Source organism: Gloeophyllum trabeum (genome assembly GCF_000344685.1).
Source record: "Gloeophyllum trabeum ATCC 11539 unplaced genomic scaffold GLOTRscaffold_00001, whole genome shotgun sequence".
In the NCBI taxonomy this organism is placed as follows: Eukaryota; Fungi; Basidiomycota; class Agaricomycetes; order Gloeophyllales; family Gloeophyllaceae; genus Gloeophyllum; species Gloeophyllum trabeum.
This window is the reverse complement of record NW_006920410.1, coordinates 379279-399317: the sequence shown is the minus strand read 5'-3', so window position 1 is coordinate 399317 and position 20039 is coordinate 379279. Positions and strand designations below refer to the sequence as shown.

At 52.1% G+C, this 20039-nt stretch overlaps 7 protein-coding genes across 7 annotated transcripts in view; 5 read left to right on the top strand and 2 right to left on the bottom strand.

The window, feature by feature from the left end:
- Positions 1-76: 76 nt before the first annotated feature.
- On the top strand, positions 77-1366 carry GLOTRDRAFT_67379 (RCC1/BLIP-II protein; the record flags this gene model as incomplete). The annotated part of the gene is made up of 1 exon (XM_007862358.1): positions 77-1366. One exon carries the CDS (start codon positions 77-79, stop codon positions 1364-1366), a length of 1290 nt encoding a protein of 429 aa, XP_007860549.1.
- A 13-nt stretch (positions 1367-1379) lies between these two features.
- GLOTRDRAFT_134818 (uncharacterized protein) lies at positions 1380-1983 on the bottom strand (the record flags this gene model as incomplete). Its single annotated transcript, XM_007862357.1, has 5 exons — positions 1380-1573; positions 1636-1650; positions 1715-1796; positions 1848-1909; positions 1960-1983. The coding sequence occupies 5 exons, from the start codon at positions 1981-1983 to the stop codon at positions 1505-1507; spliced, it is 252 nt and encodes an 83-aa protein (XP_007860548.1). The 3' UTR covers positions 1380-1504.
- A 301-nt stretch (positions 1984-2284) lies between these two features.
- Positions 2285-8280, top strand: GLOTRDRAFT_134817 (uncharacterized protein; the record flags this gene model as incomplete). The annotated part of the gene is made up of 21 exons (XM_007862356.1): positions 2285-2368; positions 2421-2507; positions 2569-2964; positions 3017-3116; positions 3166-3205; positions 3266-3382; positions 3437-3854; positions 3910-4193; positions 4245-4579; positions 4635-4651; positions 4708-4800; positions 4856-5977; positions 6029-6238; positions 6294-6416; positions 6475-6550; positions 6601-6638; positions 6692-7166; positions 7219-7524; positions 7583-7702; positions 7762-7824; positions 7889-8280. 21 exons carry the CDS (start codon positions 2285-2287, stop codon positions 8278-8280), a joined length of 4896 nt encoding a protein of 1631 aa, XP_007860547.1.
- A 1813-nt stretch (positions 8281-10093) lies between these two features.
- GLOTRDRAFT_123816 (uncharacterized protein) lies at positions 10094-11019 on the top strand (the record flags this gene model as incomplete). Its single annotated transcript, XM_007862355.1, has 4 exons — positions 10094-10413; positions 10470-10599; positions 10658-10683; positions 10737-11019. The coding sequence occupies 4 exons, from the start codon at positions 10094-10096 to the stop codon at positions 11017-11019; spliced, it is 759 nt and encodes a 252-aa protein (XP_007860546.1).
- Positions 11020-11689: 670 nt separating this feature from the next.
- GLOTRDRAFT_89680 (uncharacterized protein) lies at positions 11690-12212 on the top strand (the record flags this gene model as incomplete). Its single annotated transcript, XM_007862354.1, has 2 exons — positions 11690-11701; positions 11829-12212. The coding sequence occupies 2 exons, from the start codon at positions 11690-11692 to the stop codon at positions 12210-12212; spliced, it is 396 nt and encodes a 131-aa protein (XP_007860545.1).
- Positions 12213-12962: 750 nt separating this feature from the next.
- Positions 12963-14680, bottom strand: GLOTRDRAFT_134815 (uncharacterized protein). The gene is made up of 11 exons (XM_007862353.1): positions 14504-14680; positions 14402-14455; positions 14319-14347; positions 14243-14256; positions 14146-14188; positions 13993-14042; positions 13664-13940; positions 13578-13606; positions 13480-13526; positions 13393-13418; positions 12963-13340 (listed from the first exon to the last, which is right to left on the bottom strand). Exons 1-11 carry the CDS (start codon positions 14624-14626, stop codon positions 13004-13006), a joined length of 1029 nt encoding a protein of 342 aa, XP_007860544.1. The 5' UTR covers positions 14627-14680; the 3' UTR covers positions 12963-13003.
- Positions 14681-17349: 2669 nt separating this feature from the next.
- The window catches only part of GLOTRDRAFT_31813 (uncharacterized protein), a gene marked incomplete at both ends in the record, with an annotated part of 4156 nt that continues 1466 nt past the window's right edge, over positions 17350-20039 (top strand). Inside the window, 7 exons of the mRNA XM_007862087.1 lie at positions 17350-18054; positions 18112-18211; positions 18264-19094; positions 19149-19243; positions 19296-19337; positions 19394-19502; positions 19611-19902. Coding sequence (XP_007860278.1) covers positions 17350-18054; positions 18112-18211; positions 18264-19094; positions 19149-19243; positions 19296-19337; positions 19394-19502; positions 19611-19902 — 2174 coding nt within the window. The remainder of the gene's footprint in view (positions 18055-18111; positions 18212-18263; positions 19095-19148; positions 19244-19295; positions 19338-19393; positions 19503-19610; positions 19903-20039) is intronic.

Sequence of the window (20039 nt, the reverse complement as noted above, 5' to 3'; positions counted from 1 at the left end):
TTACACACTATCCTCACTCCTGAGCAATGCTCCATGATCACCTAGATTGCCCGTTATACGGACGTCTGCATTCTCGATGAATATAGGACTACTATGCGCGGGCTCGAATGCGTACGGTCAACTTTCCACTGGCGGCACCGAAGACAGACATAGGTTCTCGTCCGTGCTGCCTGGCCTTCCGACGAATACCAAGCGCATACTGAGCGTGTCATGCGGAGCAAATCATACACTAGTCTTACTTGAGACTCTTAACGAGGCGGGCTCAAATAGTACTGAACTGTGGGGATGCGGCGATGGACGGAGAGGCCAACTGGGGCCTTCATATGACAAGGACGGTGGACCTTGGACGACTTTACGGCCGATTGACCTGGATCTGAAGAGGCAGGGACTAGATGCGTACACGTTGCGTCTCGCGAGTACGAGCTGGGAGACCTCTTACTTGGTGCTGTCTACCCCTGGCAAGGACGACGTTCTTCTATCCATGGGCTCGAACGATTACGGCGACTTGGGGGTTGGTATCTTCGACGCTGAGTCCCAAAAGTCGCAGGCGTGCCATGAAGTCAGATTTAACCATGTCTTAGGATCTGAATGGGCCGCCCGTACAATACGTATCGAGGCTCTTGCGACTGGTCTCCACCATGTCATCGCTCTCCTGGGAGGGGATGACAGCCGACGTGGAATCCAAATCGTAGCAGGGTGGGGCATGTCGAGGCACGGTCAACTGGGACACGCAACCAACCCGCCGATCCGCTCACCTGCGTTTATCTCGATACCTTGTCTCGTAGCATCGGACGCTGCCTTAGGACGCGTTATCGCTGCTGGTTTGGGTCACCAACACACAGCCTTGTTGCACGATTCAGGCCGAGTCACCGCTCTGGGATCCAATCGCAAAGGCCAACTGGCTGGCATTGAACGCTGGAGGGATGTGAAATCCGTAGGCTGCACCTGGAACGGTACCTACGCAGTTGTACAACGCTCAGACCAGACGCATATACTCGCTTGCGGAGACAATCGCAAGGGCCAGCTAGGTTATCAAGATGGTGCCGACTCCTCTATCCCTTCCCCATTTACTTCCGTCACACACCGACTCTTGAATATGGCCTGCGGGAGCGAGCACGTTCTATGTTTATTTGAGACTAGAGCGTCTGTCTCGAGCGATTGGTCGGATCAGTCTCGTACCGGTACCGAAGTGTGGGGGTGGGGGTGGAATGAGCACGGAAATTTGGGACTGGGGAACACAGAGGATGTTCCGCAGCCTGTCAAGATATGGCCACCTCGGTCAGAAGAAGAAGAATCTGCACCCGATGGGAAGGTGCTCTCGATATGGGCTGGGTGCGCCACGAGCTGGATAGCAGTCGATCGGTAGACACACAGCCAATAATACCCTCAGATGACATTTACAGCAGCTGAGTTGTGGGATTACATGGTACGACGCACTTATGCATGGGTGTGCGGTAAAGGTAGCAAATGCCTGAGCACGGGGAGGAAATAGCAGGGCGCCTGTTCAATCCGAATCGGTTAGACCGTAATCTTCGTGTACTCTCCTGATAGTTGTATGCTTCAGGGCGGCCAGCTGGTATGGAATGAGGGTCTCCTGTGATGCAACGTGTAGACGTAAAGCTGCAGTGCGCCTACCTTGCCAATGAGTATCTGGTCAATGGGAATAGGTCAAGCCTGCCTGCTCGGCGTTGTCATGAGCATGACCACAACGTACTTGCGCAGCATCCTTAGCTTCATTATACTGGTGTAGCAGCTTGATATGCCCAGAGACGATCTTTTCTGCGTCCACGTCGTCGCTGCGGCGCGGTCAGTTGAGCAATATATTTGAGGAGGCGATCCTCGTTCACCCGAGTTTCTGTTCCATTTCTGCAATTTCTGCTTCAAGAGCAGCGATGCGAGTCTGCTGTTTCTGCGAGACGAGAGCGATGAGTACAAGATGGAAGCAGAGACCTGACCTACCTCGACAGAGAACGAAGCGTGCATGCTGGATATACGTTGGGGAGAACGAGCACTAGAGCGGTTAGACTCGACGCGTTATTTACGCGTTGTTTGCGTGCAATTGACACTGACAGTCGCCAAGCCGGCGGCAGCGCTTGGGCGCGACTTTCAAATACGCCGAGCAAAGTCCAGTGCTGCTATCCTTAGCGTGGTGGGCGTGCAGCACGGTGAGAACCGCATTTCTGTTCCCCATATTGATGCTGCGGAATAGCTAGGCAGCGGCCAAGGTTGCCCTCCTCTTCCCCCTCCTCGTATTTCTCCCTCCACAACCCGGATCCGGACATCCATGGCGGTCATGGCGAGCTTGTTCTTTCGTCAGTTCTCCGCTTTGTTCTGGAAGAACTGGATTGTTATGTCAAAGCATCCTTTGGTAAGTCGTGATAGACTTTGAAGGCACGCTAACGCCGACATGAGACTCGCAGCTTAACATACTGAGATGCTTCCTATTACCAATTGGATATGGAGTCTTCCTCGCCGTGGCTCAGACGTTTCTACTCAAGCCCAACAATGTCAGCACGAGCCCGAGACGTAGACGCTTACGACGCAAAGCTGATATTCTTTTTACGACAGTATGGCATCGGCTCTCCGGTTCCCATTCGCCCCTTGAATGAAGCGTTCGACGGCTCCCTGACTCTGGTTTGGGCGGATGCGACCAATGGAGCTCGGTCACCTACACCCCAGGACATCATGGCGCATATAACCCGCGATTTCAATTCCCGCCAGCTTGGCGCTATCAAGCGGATGAACTCGCCGAGTGATATACCTTCTGCATGCCCGCAGAATTTCAACCTGTACTCTGAATGTTTTGCCGCTGTCGCTTTCAATAGCTGGCCGACTTCCGAGAACGGGTCCTTGCCCCTCAATTACACGATCCGCGCTGACGGTGGTCTAGCGTATATCGATGTAGTGAAGCACACGAGTGACTACGAGCTACGCCTCTTGCCGCTCCAGTTCGCGGTGGATCAGGTAAGTTATTCCATTCAAGTCAGATAGGCGATGCGATATGTAGAATATATAGGCCATCATTGAACTCACGACCGGAAATACCGTACCTACTCCGCAAGAGTGGGTGTTCACGCAAGAGACCAACGAGGAGCAGGCTACCCGCACGAGATTGAGTGAGTTGCCACGAGTATCTACTTTTACAATGACCTGACCATGCGGCAGGCTACATCAGAGGTTTGCGGAGTTTGCTGGTCCTGGCACTGTAGGTTCAGCCGTCTTCACTTCGGTTACGTTTTCGGCATCATATCTGAGCGTTCTCTAGTTTCATATGCTATATCGGCATCGCGTATCAGTTACCGGGGTCCTTCATGGGCGAGCGTGCGATCCTCTTAACCAGTCATATGAAAGCGATGGGCCTGATGGACTCGGCGCGAATAATGTAGGCTCAATAAATTCCCTTTCTCGCATGTCAATGGCTGAACTCTCCGCGCAGCTCCTGGCACGTCAGCATATCACTCGCATACCTCCCCGCTTGGATCATTGTCTCCCTGGTCTGGCACTACCGCATCTTCACCGCTACCAACGCCGGCCTCATTCTCATCGTGCACCTTCTCCTCGGTTGGTCCCTCGCGTCCTGGTCGTTCTTTGTATCCGCTCCTTTTGGCAACAGCCCGCAGCTGGCAGCAGTCGCATCCACATTCCTTTCTATCGTCTTTGCTATATTGGCCTTGGTATTTGGTCACGCGGGTACTGGCGCCGCGTTCATATTCTCGGTGGTGTTCCCTCCAGGGTTCTACATTTTTGCGATAAGGGCGATATGTGGGTTCGAGAACCATCAGATGGCGACAAATGCCGTCAAAGGCGATCCTGACAACCAGCTAATGCTGCTACCTCTCATTATCGCGGCTATCGTGAGCAGTCTGGCTTTCCTGTTGCACTGCTTGGGTGACACTTATCAATGGGTAGATTGATGTTTTCCTCTGGCCTTGGCTAGCAACTTTGCTTGAGCACAGGTTGTATGACGCTCGAGAACCGTCAAAAGGCTGGTCCCGCTTCTTCCGTCGAAAGCAGTCATGTGGCCACGATGTGCAGGCAGCCGTGCCCCCTAACACGGCCATTTCAATTCGGAACCTGTCGAAAACGTTCAGTAGGTCCTTGTTTAGCCGCGAAAAGGGCGTCGTGACGGCAGTCGGCGACCTCACTCTTGACATACCAAAGTACGGCATCTACGTCCTTTTGGGTTCCAATGGGTCAGTCATATAAGCATAACTGCTTGCTTACATGTACTGATAGTACCGTAGTGCCGGAAAGTCTACGACCCTCTCAATTGTGGGCGGGTTGCTCGGACGTACCAGCGGATCTGTCACTTTCGAGGGTGGCGTCCAGCGGCCCTCACGCGGGACAGTCGGCATTGTCCCACAGAAGAATGTCTTGTTCCCTGAATTGACGTGCTACCAGACGCTTCGTCTGTGGAAGGCCATCAAACGCCCTGACAGTCAAGCGGATGACGACGATGTCGAGCAATTACTGCGGGACTGCGATCTGTCAAAGAAGATTCATTCCAACGCCAATACCCTGTCTGGTGGGCAGAAGAGGAAGCTGCAGCTTGCTATCGGGCTGATTGGAGGTTCGAAGAGTGAGTGTTTTGTGTATTTTCCGCGTTGATAGTATCTCATTCAGCATACTTGTAGTTGTCCTTGTGGATGAGGTGCGTACCATGCTGCATAGTGTATAGTCATGGGCTTCACTAATAAACACTTGAAGTGCACTTCTGGTGTCGACCCTTTGTCCAGACGAGCGCTTTGGAAGACACTCATGTCTGTTCGACATGAGCGTACCATTGTCTTCACTACACATGTGAGCTGTTCTTAAGGAAACTTTGCTTGCAGCCACCCATATGGTACACCTCTAGTTCTTGGATGAAGCAGACCTGCTGGCCGATACTATTGCTGTACTTGCGCCTCCTGGAAAGAAGGTTGCGGAGGGTACGCCCGTGTTCCTGAAGTCCACGCTAGGGGAAGGATACACAGTGGAGGTGACGCTGGATTTGGAGAAAGATCCAGAGAAGACTATCAGTGCAGCGGCCGCCGCTGCTGAATTGCTTCGACTAATCCGCGGTATATCCCCTGCTACATATCTTTCTTCGTCTTCTCCGAGCCAGATCTCGTACCACCTCAAATCCAAGGATCCGGCTGTAGTGGAGCAAGTACTACAACTCCTTGACACTCAAGGTTTGCAGCACCACGTTGCATCCTACGATGTGCACGGTGCTTCTATAGAGGATATATTCCTGGATCTGCTGAGCCGAGATGAGAGGTCAGACCCCAATTCCCGGCCTGATTCGGGCCTGATGGAGAAACCCACAACGGACACGTCCACTGCGGGTTCACTTGGGACACCGACCCTGGCATTGACGAACGGCCGAAAACGATCACCCTTTGGTCAAGCATTTACTATTGTTCACAAGCGGGCTTTGATTGCTCGTCGTAGTTGGCTCAGTCTTGGTCTTACTCTTCTCGTTGCCATTGCAGGCTCGTGCGTCCCGCTTTTCTACCTTGGAAACCGCACTCAGACCTGTTCGACGAGCTTCCACAATGCAACAACCATTCCCATATATCTACCCACATCACCTATGGCAGCATCCACTGCCGACGAGCCTGGTGGACAGGTCATACTTTCACCGCCGAATGTCACCTCCGTGCTGGGAGCATCTGCACTGCGCCTTCATACCGAGAATATAGATGATAACGCTACCTTTGTGACAACCATAAACCACAACTACCTAGGTCTGAGTCTCGGCGGTGTCTCCATGAATTTAGGCACTGGTGATTCACTGGTTGCTTGGGAGGGCACCCCGCCGGGATTGACTGGATTGGCCATGCTGAATCTGGCAACTAACATACTGTACAAGCACGCGCTTGGGAACAGTGCTAATTCCACTGGCATCATAGCAGCGAACTACCAGAGTTTCCCGACCATCGATGCGGGGACCCTTTCGGCATTGCGATGGGTTGCATTCTTCGGTGCAGCGATGGTAAGGTCACGTCTTCCCAATTAATTGAGGTACTTATGCCGCCATTTTCAGAGCGTCTTCCCAGCCTTCTTCTCCTTGTACGTCTCTAGAGAGAGACGGTCATCGGTACAGGCAATGCAACTGTCCAATGGGCTGGCGGATCCAATTGGCCTATGGCTGGGGCACCTCATCTTCGATTCGGCTGTGTCAATCATCATTGCCTCCGTTATTATAATCGTATTCGCCAATGTATCGAATCAATTCCATGGTTTGGGATTCTTCGTGAGTCGATATCCGCCATTGCGGAGTTTACCTTCACTTATGCCTCGTCTATCAGTGGGTTGTCCTGGTGTTATACGGCTTTGTTGGAACGTTGTTTGCTTATTGTGTTTCTTTGATCACGGCGTCTCCACTCGCCGCCTTTGCTGCTACAGCTGGTTATCAAGTCATCATGTTCGTGGTATGTGCGATTCCATCAGGGACATAGACCATCGTATTCATGAGCTGTTCTGGTGAAGTTATACCTTGCAGCATACCTCCTCACTTTGACATACGCAAAGACGTCTCAAGCAAATCAGATAATTACGACTATTCGTAGGTCGCGTACGCGCCTCTTGCACCTTACAATCTGACCGGATCCACAGACTTCACATTATCTATATTGTCCCCGGTAGCGAGCGTGGTATGTGTTGCCTTTCCTGCCTTTCGTGCGCACTACTCACCAATGGCCTGAAGATGCGTGCATGTTTCGTATCCGTCAATCTTTTCTCCCTCCTCTGTGACGGTACACGACCTATCACCACCGCGGACATGGGTAATATCATGAGATACGGAGGTCCTATACTCTATCTCTTCATCTACGGGTTCATCCTCTTTGGCATCCTTGTCTGGGTTGATTCGGGATCCACGATTCGCCGCCTTATCCCTGCTTTACGCACCCGCAAACGCAAGATTGGTATGGTGCCTCAGACAAATCGATCGCAAGGTTCCCTCGCGCAGTCCAGCAAATCAGTGCCCAGCGACGTGCTGGCGGAAGCACAAGCTGTAGAGAGTTCAAATGATGCGCTCCGGGTCTTACATGTCGTAAAGTCCTTTGGCCAGACGAAGGTCCCCGTCGTGGACGACGTGAGCTTTGGGGTCTCCAATGACACTGTGCTCGCTCTGTTGGGACCCAACGGGGCTGGCAAGACGACCACGTTTAATATGATTCGTTCGTATAAAGTCCTCTTGTGTTGCAGGCCCATAGCTCACATCTGGAACAGGTGGAGACGTCACACCGGACTCCGGTGATATTATGATAACCGGTACATCCGTGATCCAACATCCGCGCACTGCTCGTCTGTCGTTAGGCGTCTGTCCACAGTTCACTGCTATAGACCCGCAGTTGACAGTGCAGGAACATCTCGTAATATATGGCCGATTGAAAGGCCTCTATAGAGGGCAAGAGCTCAGGCGTAACGTCAATATGCTTATGCAGGCGACTGCACTAGACATTTATAGAGATAGGCTGGCAAGCAAACTTAGCGGCGGGAATCAGAGAAAGCTAGCGTTGGCTATTGCACTAATGGGTAGGCCACTTGGAGTATCCCGTGTAGTTGGCTATGGTTGCTGATGGACTCCCGATAGGTAACCCGTCCGTGGTCCTCATAGATGAATTCTCGACGGGTATCGACGCTAAGATGAAGAGGGAGATGTGGGGCACTCTGCGCAATGTGGCTGCAGGCAAAGCGGTGGTAATCACTACACGTGAGCAATCATCGTACCTTCGATATTTTTTCTGTTGCTAAAGCAGGTATCTCGGGAAGACTCCATGGAAGAGGCATCCGCTCTCGCCAACAAAGTAGGCATCCTTGCAAAACGCATGTTAGGTTAGTCATCCTCGTTAATCTGACTACGTCTAACATCCGCTAATTATTTGTTTTCACGCTACAGCGGTCGGTACTACGACGGACCTCGTGTCTCGTTTCGCTTCGTACGAGGTGCATTTCTCCACTCGCTCGCGAGAAGAAGTCCTCAAGGCCAAAGAATTGATGACCCGTATCGTGCCCGGGTCAAAGTTGAAGGAAGATGTAGCCACCCGCTTCGAGGTACCCATAAGGACCAGCATGGATGGTTCCGCTCAGACGGATGCCGGTGACGAAGAGTATTTGACGCTTGCCCGCCTCTTCCATTTTCTCTCTTCACAAGGAGATTTTTCCGAGTATACTGTGGAGAGGGCGAGCTTGGAGAGTGTGTTCTTGAGAGTAATCGGAGAGCATGAGGTGAGAGAGGAGGAGGGTGACGGTGGAAGAGGGCCGTGGTGGAGAGCTATATTGAAGGTGTAGGCCATGAGAATGTTCCGGTTCTCATGATTGATTCTCAGTGCTTACATTGCTATGGATTATTGTCTTGCATTTGGACACCAGTTCAAGATCATCTACTGTATCTTTAGGCCGTTTCGTCGTAATATTTATGGCACAGATGTAGGTAGTATATTAACGAGCAACAGTGCCCACTGCACCGACTGACCGCCTACCTCCTTGGTTCTGCCCCACTGCGCTACTGCACTCGGTCCGGGTTTTCAATACTGGCACGAAGCCCTGGGTCTTATCAGGCACAAACGCGATAGCCGAGAGGTTTGCTGCTGCGTAAGTAACGACACTCGGTCCAACATTGCCAGCTTCTTCTATTTCACGAAATGTGATTGGTCTATCAGCCTTCGCTGATCCTTCTCCTCCGCCGGATCATCCAGTTGCAAGGTTTATGGTCGCAGTGACAAACTAGTACAACACATACCCTCGCTGAGTCTATCTGAAAGCCGAACAGTGAGTGATACGGTACACATCATGATCTTGGATCAAATCGGATTTGCCCTGACAAGCCTTGAAGATACAGTACGAACTGCAGTACTTGGACCCGGCATTGTTCCGAACAGGCCCTAAAGCTGTTAGCCATTCAGCTTTATATATCCCTTGCCTTGTCTGAAGGCCTTCGCGATCTGCTAGCCATATGGATATGGTGCCTCTGTTGCGTGTTCAGTCCTTCTGCGCTTCGATTAATAGCTTGAAGTCTCTCCTTCCATGGCATTACGCGCTTGTACTCTGACCTGTCGCCGGCGTTTCGGCCTTCCCTTTGGGGCACGGGTAAGGCTCTAAAGACTGATTGATCTCGGAGCCCCTCAGCCGTGATACGTGCACAGCGCAATCAGATTCACAGCCGGCCCCGAGAGATGCAGGGATGCTCCTTGCTTCTTGTGGTCTGGATCCCTAGGGAACCAGGCCCATCTTGTACCGTAACTCTGACGCGTTGAACTAAGAGTGAAGATCTTATTTCAACGGTTTGATGAGGAATCCCCACGTTACCCGTGGTGGCGGGTAGTATTATAGCCTCTGCCTTCACTGCTGCGAGCGGTCCTCGCTCCTGCCATGTCCACAGCGCTCCCCGCGGAGCTGGTCGCGCTAATTTCCTCTCTTGAAGGCATTGAATCGACCAAATGTCTTGCTCTTGCCACTTTTGTTATGTCCTTGTATGATTATATATATCATCACCTTGGAGAAAGAGGTACGTCTGAAGCCGTTCGGATTCAACTAACCTCCTCTAAGAGCCCTCTGCCCCCCCCCCCCCGGCCCCCACCACCACCAGATAAGATATTTCTGGTCCGGATCTTGGACAATATCACAAGTGCTATTCTTCTTTGTAAGGATAACAGTAGCCTCGACCAGTCAGACCACTAATCTCGCCCGTCAAATACAGAATCGATATGTACCATTATTGATTATGATGTACGTTGCTGATTGTTAGCAGACAGTCGTCGCGACCCTCTGACAACCATTCCTATTCAGGTTTGGCTTAGTCGGTAAGACCTCTCATTGTATTCGCGTCACATCTACTAAGACGACACCAAGGATTTTATGGGGAAATTTTGTCTCTATCAGTGTGTAGCGGAGTCCCTTCACATCTCTTATAATGACTGACCACCACTAGTTGTGAGACACCCTTGATTGCCACTCCACTGTCACACACTCATGGAGTCTATCTCAAGTTGCACTGGGATCATTAGGGGAAGCTTCATCGCAAATGCACTAGCAATGGCAGTTATTCAGAGTAAGATATGTTCCGCACACATTTTAATGCCACATATGCTCACCTAACACAGTAATGCTGATGCTGCGAGTCTGGTACCTCTTCCGCGCCAGCGTGCCTGCACGTCTGTTCGCCGTCTTCATTTCCGCTTCCTGCCAAATCGCCGCCTTCGCGATTCTAGGAGTAATCTATAACGACCTCAACGCCATTTCGTTCGACCTCCCCGGTTTCGAGCTTGAAGGCTGCTTGGTTCCCGCTCCAACGAACCTCTGGAGGCTTTGGGTCCCGCCGTTGATCCTGCATACCCTGCTATACGTATTTACTGCCGTGCAGGCGGTACTGAGGCGCAATATGTACGGGAAGCGGAATGTAGTGCTCGATAGACTTCTGAGAGAGTGCGTATAGCATCTTCCTCCCTCATCAATCTCGCGACACTCATGGACCGCTCCAGCGGAGGTATACTGTATCTAGCTGTGCTCGGTATTTACTCTCCCGATATTTCATCTTTGTCCTCGAATGTTGACCGTGAAATAGTCACCATCGGATTTTGCGCTATTGGGTCCACCACAAAAAATCCTTCCGTGAGTACATGGTCTTTCTCTCTTTCGAAGTCATACCACCATGCTGATACATCTAAAGGTATCCATTTCCGCTGTTTATTCCAAGTAAGTCTCAGCCCCGTATCGCATGGCTTTCGCATGCACTCATTCGACCGCAGCGTGATGATCGGCCTTGTCTCAGTGTGCATGTCACGTGTGATGTTCAGCATTCACTCCCTCGCAGAAAACCTCAATTGCGATCCCGACTGGCTGCTCAACCATGTAGAACTCAGCCGGGTCAACTGGAAGAAGGGATCGACGGACGGCGAGCTGGTGGTGGAGATGGACGTGGTAGAAGCAACAGAGGATCCCGAGTACGGTCACCGCTTTGCCGTGAGGACAACGAGGGTCGGCACGACGCCCGAGCCGGATTACGAGCCGCCGTTTTTGGTTATGGCATGACAACAAATGATGGATTTGTGAGGCCTTTGTTCCGGGTATGTTGCGTCAGCGGCTGTTCTCTTGTGTTCCCTGATAGGAGCATAGGTATGATAGAGAGACAAGAAAGAATAGAAATGTCATCGCCGAGTCCTGCCGGCGCTCTGCACAATCCATTCGGGTTCCATGTTGCGCAGAACCCACCAAGAGGAGGACGACGAGGTTATACTACGGCGACTGTTTGTCGACCCCAAGGCGCGTCTCCCAAGATGGAGGCCTATCTCACTAATTTAGATTATCGGCTCATGCACATGGAATGTTGCTATAATTTTCTCTGTATGTCTGAGACACCGTACTGTTCGTGTTTACTACCATCATGTTGGAGCAGGTGTTCTCCGGCTGGGTGTTTGTCTGTACTTATATACCTGCTATCAATGCCACTTCGTGTCTACAGTTCAAATAGTAGCATCAAATATCTCGTCTGGCAGGGGATCTGCAGACCACACGTACCGGTTTAGACTATGAATCACTGTCCTGCGCGCGTCGTTGGACGAACCAGGATCTGACCGTTACATCGATAGCAAGCCAGCACAGTCAGCGGCGACAGGCATACCACGGACGTGCTCAAACCAGACACAGACAACATGACTTCCCTTTGCTTGGCTCATAGCCTTACGCAGGACTTTGAGTGAGCATGGAGGAGACTGTAAGTCAAAAAGGGCATCCTGCAACCCTGTGAGACCCCCAAGGGCTGCTGACACTTCACAAGGCTTCCAGATGGGCACGATCGATGAGAACCACATTCCCCATGTCCGCACAATGTGTTGCCGCAGCATCATAATGCCTACCAGTCAGCCTCGAGCCCTGTGCTGATATCTACCACCGACGTGCGAACACCGACAGTGACGGAGATCCTCTGCAGTCTGTCCGCCTACTCGGAGATATGCTTCTATGTCAGAGAAACGCGCGAGCAACTCCGCATCACTGCGAGGACGTACGTGATCCCGGCGCCCACGCACGCTCTCTACGCCCAATTCGACTGGAAAGCCTCACCCTATTTGAGAGCATTCAAGAAAGAAGACAAGATGGACTGGGAACCTTTGCGGGGGGATCTTCTCCGTCCCACCCCTGGGATCGCCTTGGGAGGGGGTTACGAACAGTGTAAAAAATGGGAGGAGACATTACCAAGGTGGCAGGAGATTCAGGATGACGAGTAGAGAATCAAGTGAAAGCAAACATTTAAAAATATCGCTCTGATAGTCTTCGAGGTCATCAAAGTAGATTACATTGAGCTGGGGATGACACCACAGCGTCGGAGGATTTCTACGAAGCAGGACATGGACATATGGGTTGAGGTGAGGACCTTGTCGTACCATGAGATACTGTAGACTTTTCTCTGGCTCGAGGATGAAAGCGTCTCATATACGACGCATTATTACGTACCTCCTGTCCTTTCTGAATAGAAAGCGGGTGCGTCGCTCTCAGTCCTTGCATACAGGTTACAGCAGATGTTGCAGTCGATATTATGTATGCGTAGATGGACGCAAAATTCTCCCTTGGACAACTCGGATGAAAATGAAGTTCTACAACTCACCTGCGAAAAGTTCTCATGGCGAGAAAATCAGCAGCAGCTGGACGAAGACCATACGAAGACCATCCGAGATTCATGACTTCGTACACTGCCTACAACCTCAGTAGCACTGATAGGGCCTGAGGCCTGCCGCGCGAGGACAAGTGAAACCTTGACCACGAGTAGCTGCACGATGGAATGCTCACCTGACTGTCAAGAAAACGCGGACACACGAACCTTCATGACTTCGCTGACGGGGGCACTTACACATCGACAAGAGCACATTTATTCGTACAGACGGGACAAGGCAAGCCTAAGTACATCCCTGTCGATGCTTTGTATTAGCCACAACACGATACCGCATGATGGATGAAGAGATTACCCACCACTACCATGTCGGCCATCCAAGTAGCACCACATCCTCTACATCGTCCCCGGCTAACATCCGAGATCCGAGCGCTGATCCAGTTTCGACTGACGTATCTCATCATGGGCGACGAGCGTCTCCGTTGGCGTCCGCGCGAAACTGAAACTCTCCACATCGGCCCACGGGGTGAGCTCTTCGTCGGCCGCGTTGGTCAGTTCGTAATCATTCAAGCCGACGTTGTCCACCTCTACGAAGAGCTCGCCCTCGTGCGAGCCCTTCCGGAACTGCATGCGGCTCATTTCGAGATGGCTCAGGAGCCATTCCGAGTCGGTGCCAAGCGAGGCTGAGAAGGAGCGGATGCGGAGCATCATCCGGGACATCGCGATGGAGGTCATGGCGAGGAAAAATCTGCCACAGGAAATTAACCTGCAGTTATTCTCGAATATATCTGATTCCTTACTGGGAAAATCTAGCGGGAAGGGAGATCTGGGCAACAGATACATATTAGTGATCAGTCGTCTGTGCGGTAGGCAAATGGATTGCCTACGCGAGGATTCGCCTGTAACGCTCCAATTGTAGTAAATGCCGTCGAGGCTGGAGAAAAATCAATACGCGGCATATCCAGTCTATTCGTCCCCCACCAACCGAATGCAGTAGAAAAAAACATGAATCCACTACAAATGAGCAGTCAGCTCGTCTGGTTTGTACCAGGCCTTCTGAAATGCACTCACTCTTGCAAGATACGGGCCATGACAGCCCTAGCATCTCCAGAAGCCGGTTTGAAGAAGACGGCCCTAAGAATAGTCATGCCATAAAGAATGGTGTGTACAACGAGAGGCGGTATCCAGAGCTTCCCATTGTTGACTTGGGGGTTCGTGTTTGCAGTGGCCAGCCATATCGCAGTCGTGGTGACCTCGGCCCCGAAGTAAGCCAGGGAGAGGGCGGCGATGGCCCACCGGACGTATGCATTGTGCGAGAACAGATACCAGATCCGGATTGCATGCATCACTGGGCGTTATGTTCAGTGGATCTGGGATTGCACATCAGGGTGAGGACGAACTTTCGATAACGGTCATGATCACTGCAGTAAGGATAGTAACCGCGTCGATCCTGCCCATATCTCAGTTGAGAATAATAACAAGGGAACGAATCAGTCACACAGCTAGCCAACAACATCAGTGGGTAAACTGGGGGCTCGAGAGAATGAGCGCTTACATGAGTTAAGAATATTCCGGTGTTGAGCATGTACGCCAGGGCTGTTCACTACTCAGTCAAACTGCCTCTGAAAGTATCTTCGAGATCATGCGTACCACGCAACGCGATTCTGATAAACACCCCATATAATTAGTCGTGCGACTAATATCCAGCGCGACAGTATGAACGCACATAGCATTGATCAGAGTGAGGTAGCGATTCTGCCAACACGACTCAGTGAATCTGTGCAATCGCTATCATCTACTTGCACGCACCACCAAGAATAGGATTCTTGATAGATTCCATCGTCCATGCCAGAAGTATTGAACCTAGAGTGTAGGTTAGTCGGCTCTCGAGTGTGACCTTAGATAACGCACCTCCTCTCCGAATGTGATGCAATACTCCCAGTATACCAGGCCCATGGAAGCAATCTCCAGATAGAGCGCAGCTGGAAAGCCTTCTACTAGGCCCTCATAGACCTGCTGCGCGATGTTGGACATTATGCATACGCCCCCGCAGTCATGGGTAAGAGACGATAGCCACCCTCACGGCGGGAGCACGAGCTTAAAATAAGGTGTATACCTAGCCCGGACGGCCATCAAGTGACTGATGGACGTGGATGCATTCACGATCGCTCGGAACGTCGCTGATGTTCGATATCCTCTTTTGAATCACGGTAACTACCATCGCGCTCTCAGGAGGCAGGTCCATTTCATAGCGCTGCTGCCATATCCGACCATTCTTTTTCTCAAGGGGCGCCGAGTCAAAAGCAATACTCCTTATGGCCTCGGAGTGCGGGCACCGTTGAACGATCAGCTCTGGAACTGATTGTATAGCGTAAAGAGATGTCACTGTCCTTTCCATACCCAACAGGCTCTGCAGATCCGAGAATGGAGCCGGTACGAAACGGCAATTGCGGGGATACTGTTGGTCAATGATGGCACCCCACGCTTCCGAAGCATGCCATTTATAAGACCCGGTCCAAGCATACCTGAGCATATCTGAATCCGCAGTGTTGACGACGTGCACAATCGCTGACGAACGTTAAAGGCGTTTCCGACAACAGTCAGCGATGTCCACTATACTTACAGCAGGGTTATAGAGTATGAAGATATACGCGACAGCCTTATGGCAGACTTTCTGGATGCATCCGAGGTCCAAGTCACGGTCGGAATCACAATTGACAGCGTCGCACTGCCGCCGCTCCCACGGTGTCTCGGCCACGCGAGTGCCCGATCGACGCGCGACGCGACGCCGCCGCCACCAACTGCCACCTACTGCCACGCGTTGTAGGCCGCCTGTCGTGTCCACCGCCGACTGGTATAGAAGATCATAACTCATCTTGAACGTCCAGTTGTCTCCTGCCAGTTGTTTCTACTTCTTCTCATCCGCCTTGTTGAGAACCACAAAGACTAGCACCCGGGACCGCTATGGCATCCGACGATGAATTGTGGGGCGACCCGGAGGACGACAAAGACATGAAAGAAATATTACAACAAGTGGAGGCTATTGAGCGGGCCTCAGGTGAGTAGTTACTCGAACCATCTGCTACTGGGCCTTCGTTCTGTATCTATCGGGACGCGTTTCGTCGCTGAACTCTGTTATATGACCGCGATGTATTCAGCGCGTTCGTAAGGAGGATCTGGCTTCTTTAGCAATTGGTGCATTGCAGCGAAAAAAGCTATGCATTTCCATCTTGTCATTGCTGCCAGATGTTGCTTGCTACAGTAGTTGTTTGTAGCGACGACATCATTCACCTCCAGGAATTTCGCCCATCCCAACATGCTGTATCTGGCCGTGAAAAGCTGCATTATCTGAAATTTCAGAAGTCAGAGCGTGAATGACTTTTTGTCTCATCGATAAGCTTGAGACCTGTTATAATGAGCTGACCCCATTCATCTATTGCTCATCATGCAGTATCGCCCGCCCAAAGTCCTGCCAAGGCTTCTTTCACTGACACAGATGGCCATCGAGGACGCTCCTCGGCAGCCAAACGACCAGCTCCAGCAAAGGAATACCGAGAGACGTCGGTGAGCACTGAACGAGTCTGTAAGTTCATCATGCCGCCAGCATATTACACCTTGCTGAATGGCACCGCAGCCCGTCATGCTGCAGGAACAAGGCAACCAAGGCCTATCAAGCTGGTCAAGACGAGTTCTGGGGACAACAAAACGAGCTCAGGAGATAACACAATGTTCTCGCCTTCTAGGACAACTCGAAGCCCGGTCGCAATGCGTCCGGACGAGATAAAAATGGAAGACGAAGACGAGGAAGAGGAGGGTAAGTGCTTGTGCCAGTCCTCAACTATCCCGTCTGATAATGTCACCAGTCATTGAGAGTAAGATTCTCTGAATTCTTCTGGTACACCGCCCAACTTTTGCATTATATAGCCCTCATGGACACCGACAGCGAATCGTCCGAAGTACCGACAAGGACGAATTCCTTTTCATACTATGATTCTCGCACCACGTCGATGACGTCCGTCGACTCCGGGTCAAAGGCACAGGTAATATCTCCTCGCCAACCACCCAACATGTACCCAAGTCTGTCCTCCGTGATGGAGCACTCACCCACGCCGGTGCGACGGACCGCTACTGCTCCCGTGGGCTACGGCAACAGGCTGGAGCCACTGAAATTGCCCGAGCCACATTCGTCACGCACGGCGCCGGCGCCGCTGGAGTACCCTAACCGTATGTTGCCCCCTCCTTCCTCGACTCGGGCGTCCTCTTCCCACAAGCCGCAGCGGACGCCAGTGACCCCCGCAGACCGCCAGGATAAACTTGACCCGCTCGCAGTCCCGGCAGCACCGTCGTCCGCGCGGAAGATCTTTCCGCGTCAGCAGGACCTGGGGGATGTATTCTTCTCGCCGCCTCCCGCAGCGTCGCCAAGTCGAACGGGATCCGAGGCCAGCGACCCGCGCTCGCCGTTTCGGGCCGCGAAGTCTATTGTCCCAGACGGGTCTGCGACGCCCACTCGCCCCAAACTCGTGGAAGGATCCTCGAGGGACGGGGCGCGGGTGCATCGCTGCGCTAGCCCAGACAAGTCGCCCGAGCGTAAGCCCGCGCCGCAGCCCCTGACGAAGTCGTACACCACTGGGGACATCGCTGGGCGGTCAAATGTCTCAGCACCGGCACCTGCGAAATCGCCGAGCGATGTGCCCTCACCCCACGAACCCGATCCCGTTGTAGATATATTTGCAGGGAAGCTAGAATTGGCACGTGTGGTCATCGCGCACGCAGCTACTCTTCAGCCCCAGCTCGAGAAGCTTGCGTGGGGCGTTCAATATGAGATCGCTCGGGGCGTGACCTGCGGCCAGTGGAAGTGGGAGGATCTGACTACCGACAAGCTGGGGCAGCTGAAAGGGTCGAACGCGGAAGCTGCATACAAAGTGATCCCTGTTATGAGAGGGCTGCCGGTCCCTGACATGAAGTCCTCGAAGCTCACGATATGGCGCGAGATGGACAGAGAGCAGGCTGCAATTCTGGAGAACCGCGGCCGGGGCCTCGGACTGATGGGTGACTGGGACGATCAGTCCAATTGGTACGGCGGTAAGATCCAGCAGGTCGTCCGCCTGAGTAAGGTGGAGGGATCGAAAACCCCGGAGTACAAGATTTCCCTCGACAAGCTCGAAATGCGCCGCTCCAACCGTTTCGCGCGCTTCCTGGGCTCGCGGCGCTTGCTTGCGTTGCACGTGCCGGATAAGCTGCTGAGGGAGGAGGGGGACGACATTCGTGCGTTTCTCCGCTCTAAGTTCGTCCTACTAGGCCGCACCTTCGTCACTTTACATGCAAAGGATGGGAAGATATACATGGTCGAAATTTCGGAAGACTATGAACGTCGGCCTAACACTCAGCAGGGCGATAATAATCGACTGTCGCTGGAAGAAATCATCAGGTGGTACAATCCCCTAGACCGGAATCCCAAGCAGGTCTGTCTCTCCCTACTCGTGTAAGTCTTCATGGCGTCAAGCTGAATAAGTGTTCAGCCGATCAGTAAGTGGACTACTCGGTTTGCTCTGGGATTCTCGACATCCGTTCCAGTGCTACAGTTCGAACCCCAGCACATCATCTTCATTCGTGATCGCTGTATGTCTCATCGTTCAACCTGCACAAAATAGCGACAACTGACTCTACTCAGTTGCAGAGGGTTTTACAAAGGAAACTGCAGACGCTGAGCACACCATGACCGATGGCTGCGGCTTCGTGAGCGCTTCGGTACTACTGGATATTAAGAATCGCATGGGATACAGCAATCCCCCTACAGCGGTGCAGGGACGTATCGCTGGGTCTAAGGGACTCTGGATTGCACACCCGGATCCCCTGTATCGAGACCCGAACGGTCCCCGGATTATCTGGGTCCGAGACTCCCAGAAAAAGATTGTGCTTCCAGATTTCTCCAATGTTCACCGAGCGCACCTGATATTTGACCTCGTCTGTCCTAACCGATTTCTCCATCCTGCGCGACTGTCCATGCAGACGGTGCTCAATCTGTCTCATAACGGAGTACCGACTGAGGTCTTCGCCACAGCAATGGCCGATAGTCTACGGGAGGAAGTGGCGAAACTCACCAAATGGGATGGACCGAACGCGATAATGCTATTGATCGATGCTATCGATAAAGCTGGCCGCGTTTCTGGTACCAAACTACAAAGGCTAGCGGGGGGCATGAGCCGTGCACTTGGATTTAGTGGTAGGGAACGCCGGGAGGACGTAGAGGAAGAGAACCCTTTCAATACGTTTGACGACGACGGGGATGATACGTTCGATGCTGAGTTTGGCTTTGACCCCCAATCCGCTCCGGTTAGCGTGCACGAGAGCGCAGTTGAGTTACTGAAGGCAGGATTCCATCCCTTGAAGTTGCAGCTGCTATGGGACAAAGTGAAGGATATCTTGATTCGAAAGATTGAGAGTGAGATGCTTGGTTACCACATTAACATTGCTCAATCAGTGGAAGTGTTCGTTGTTCCTGGTAAGTCAGCATGCTGGTGCTGAATTCATGTGCCTTGTTAATCATTTTATGAAGACCCTTTCCATATTCTGAAGGAAGGAGAAGTCTATATGCGATCAAATCAGGGTTTCGAGGGGATGTTCACTGACACACTGGAAGGTCCCGTTCTGGTATGTAATTAGTCGTATACTTTCTGGCTGCGGACGATTCATCGCCTCTCAGCTGAGCAGGAACCCTACGAGGGTGCCTTCAGACGTGCAAAAAGTTATATCATTCCCTTATATTTCAAAGGCATGCTGTGATGCTGACTTTATACTCAGGTCACTGCTGTGCGATGCCCGCAGCTCGCTGATTACAGCAACCTTCTTGTGGTCTCGTGCAAGGGGAAGCGCTCACTGGCCAGCTATCTCGCAGGCGGAGGTACGGGATGTGGAAGTACCTTATCAGTGCCCTCTCTGACCTTCAAACACTTGTAGACTACGATGGGGGTATGTACTCATCTTATCATCTGATACAGCTTCTGCATTGTCAATTCAGACACTGTCATGGTCGTATGGGACCAGAATTTTGTGCGGCCCTTCTGCAACGCGGACCTGGTGGTGCCCGAAGAGAACTTCATCTCAGAGAATTTCCATCGAGATATTGAGAAAGTGCCTGACTTCCTTAATCGCATTGCGAGGCAGCGTCGTTCACAATGCCATAGCGAATTGCTAAGAGTTCTGCTACAAGGCATGGCAGACAGGAAGGTCGGAATATATTCCATGTATCATGACATTACAGTGCACACCTACGGCCTCGCGGACGCGAGGACGGTACGCTTGGCGCATATGTGAGTGTATATGTTCCGCACATTTGACTTGCTGATCCGAGCTTCAGGTTCACTCACCTCCTTGACTCGGATAAGACTGGGCTACGGCCCAAAGAGGAGGTTGTGAAGGCCGATCGCAGGCAATTCGGCGCAGCTGT

What these genes read in the sequence shown, in the direction of transcription:
- GLOTRDRAFT_134815 (XM_007862353.1), bottom strand. Translation starts at nt 14,626, where the DNA reads ATGTCCAACATCGCGCAGCAGGTCTATGAGGGCCTAGTAGAAGGCTTT. An exon ending in GATCATGACCGTTATCGAAA is followed by an intron (nt 13,941 to 13,992) that starts GTTCGTCCTCAC and finishes CATAACGCCCAG; the next exon opens with TGATGCATGCAATCCGGATC. An exon ending in CTTCCCGCTAGATTTTCCCA is followed by an intron (nt 13,341 to 13,392) that starts GTAAGGAATCAG and finishes TTCCTGTGGCAG; the next exon opens with ATTTTTCCTCGCCATGACCT.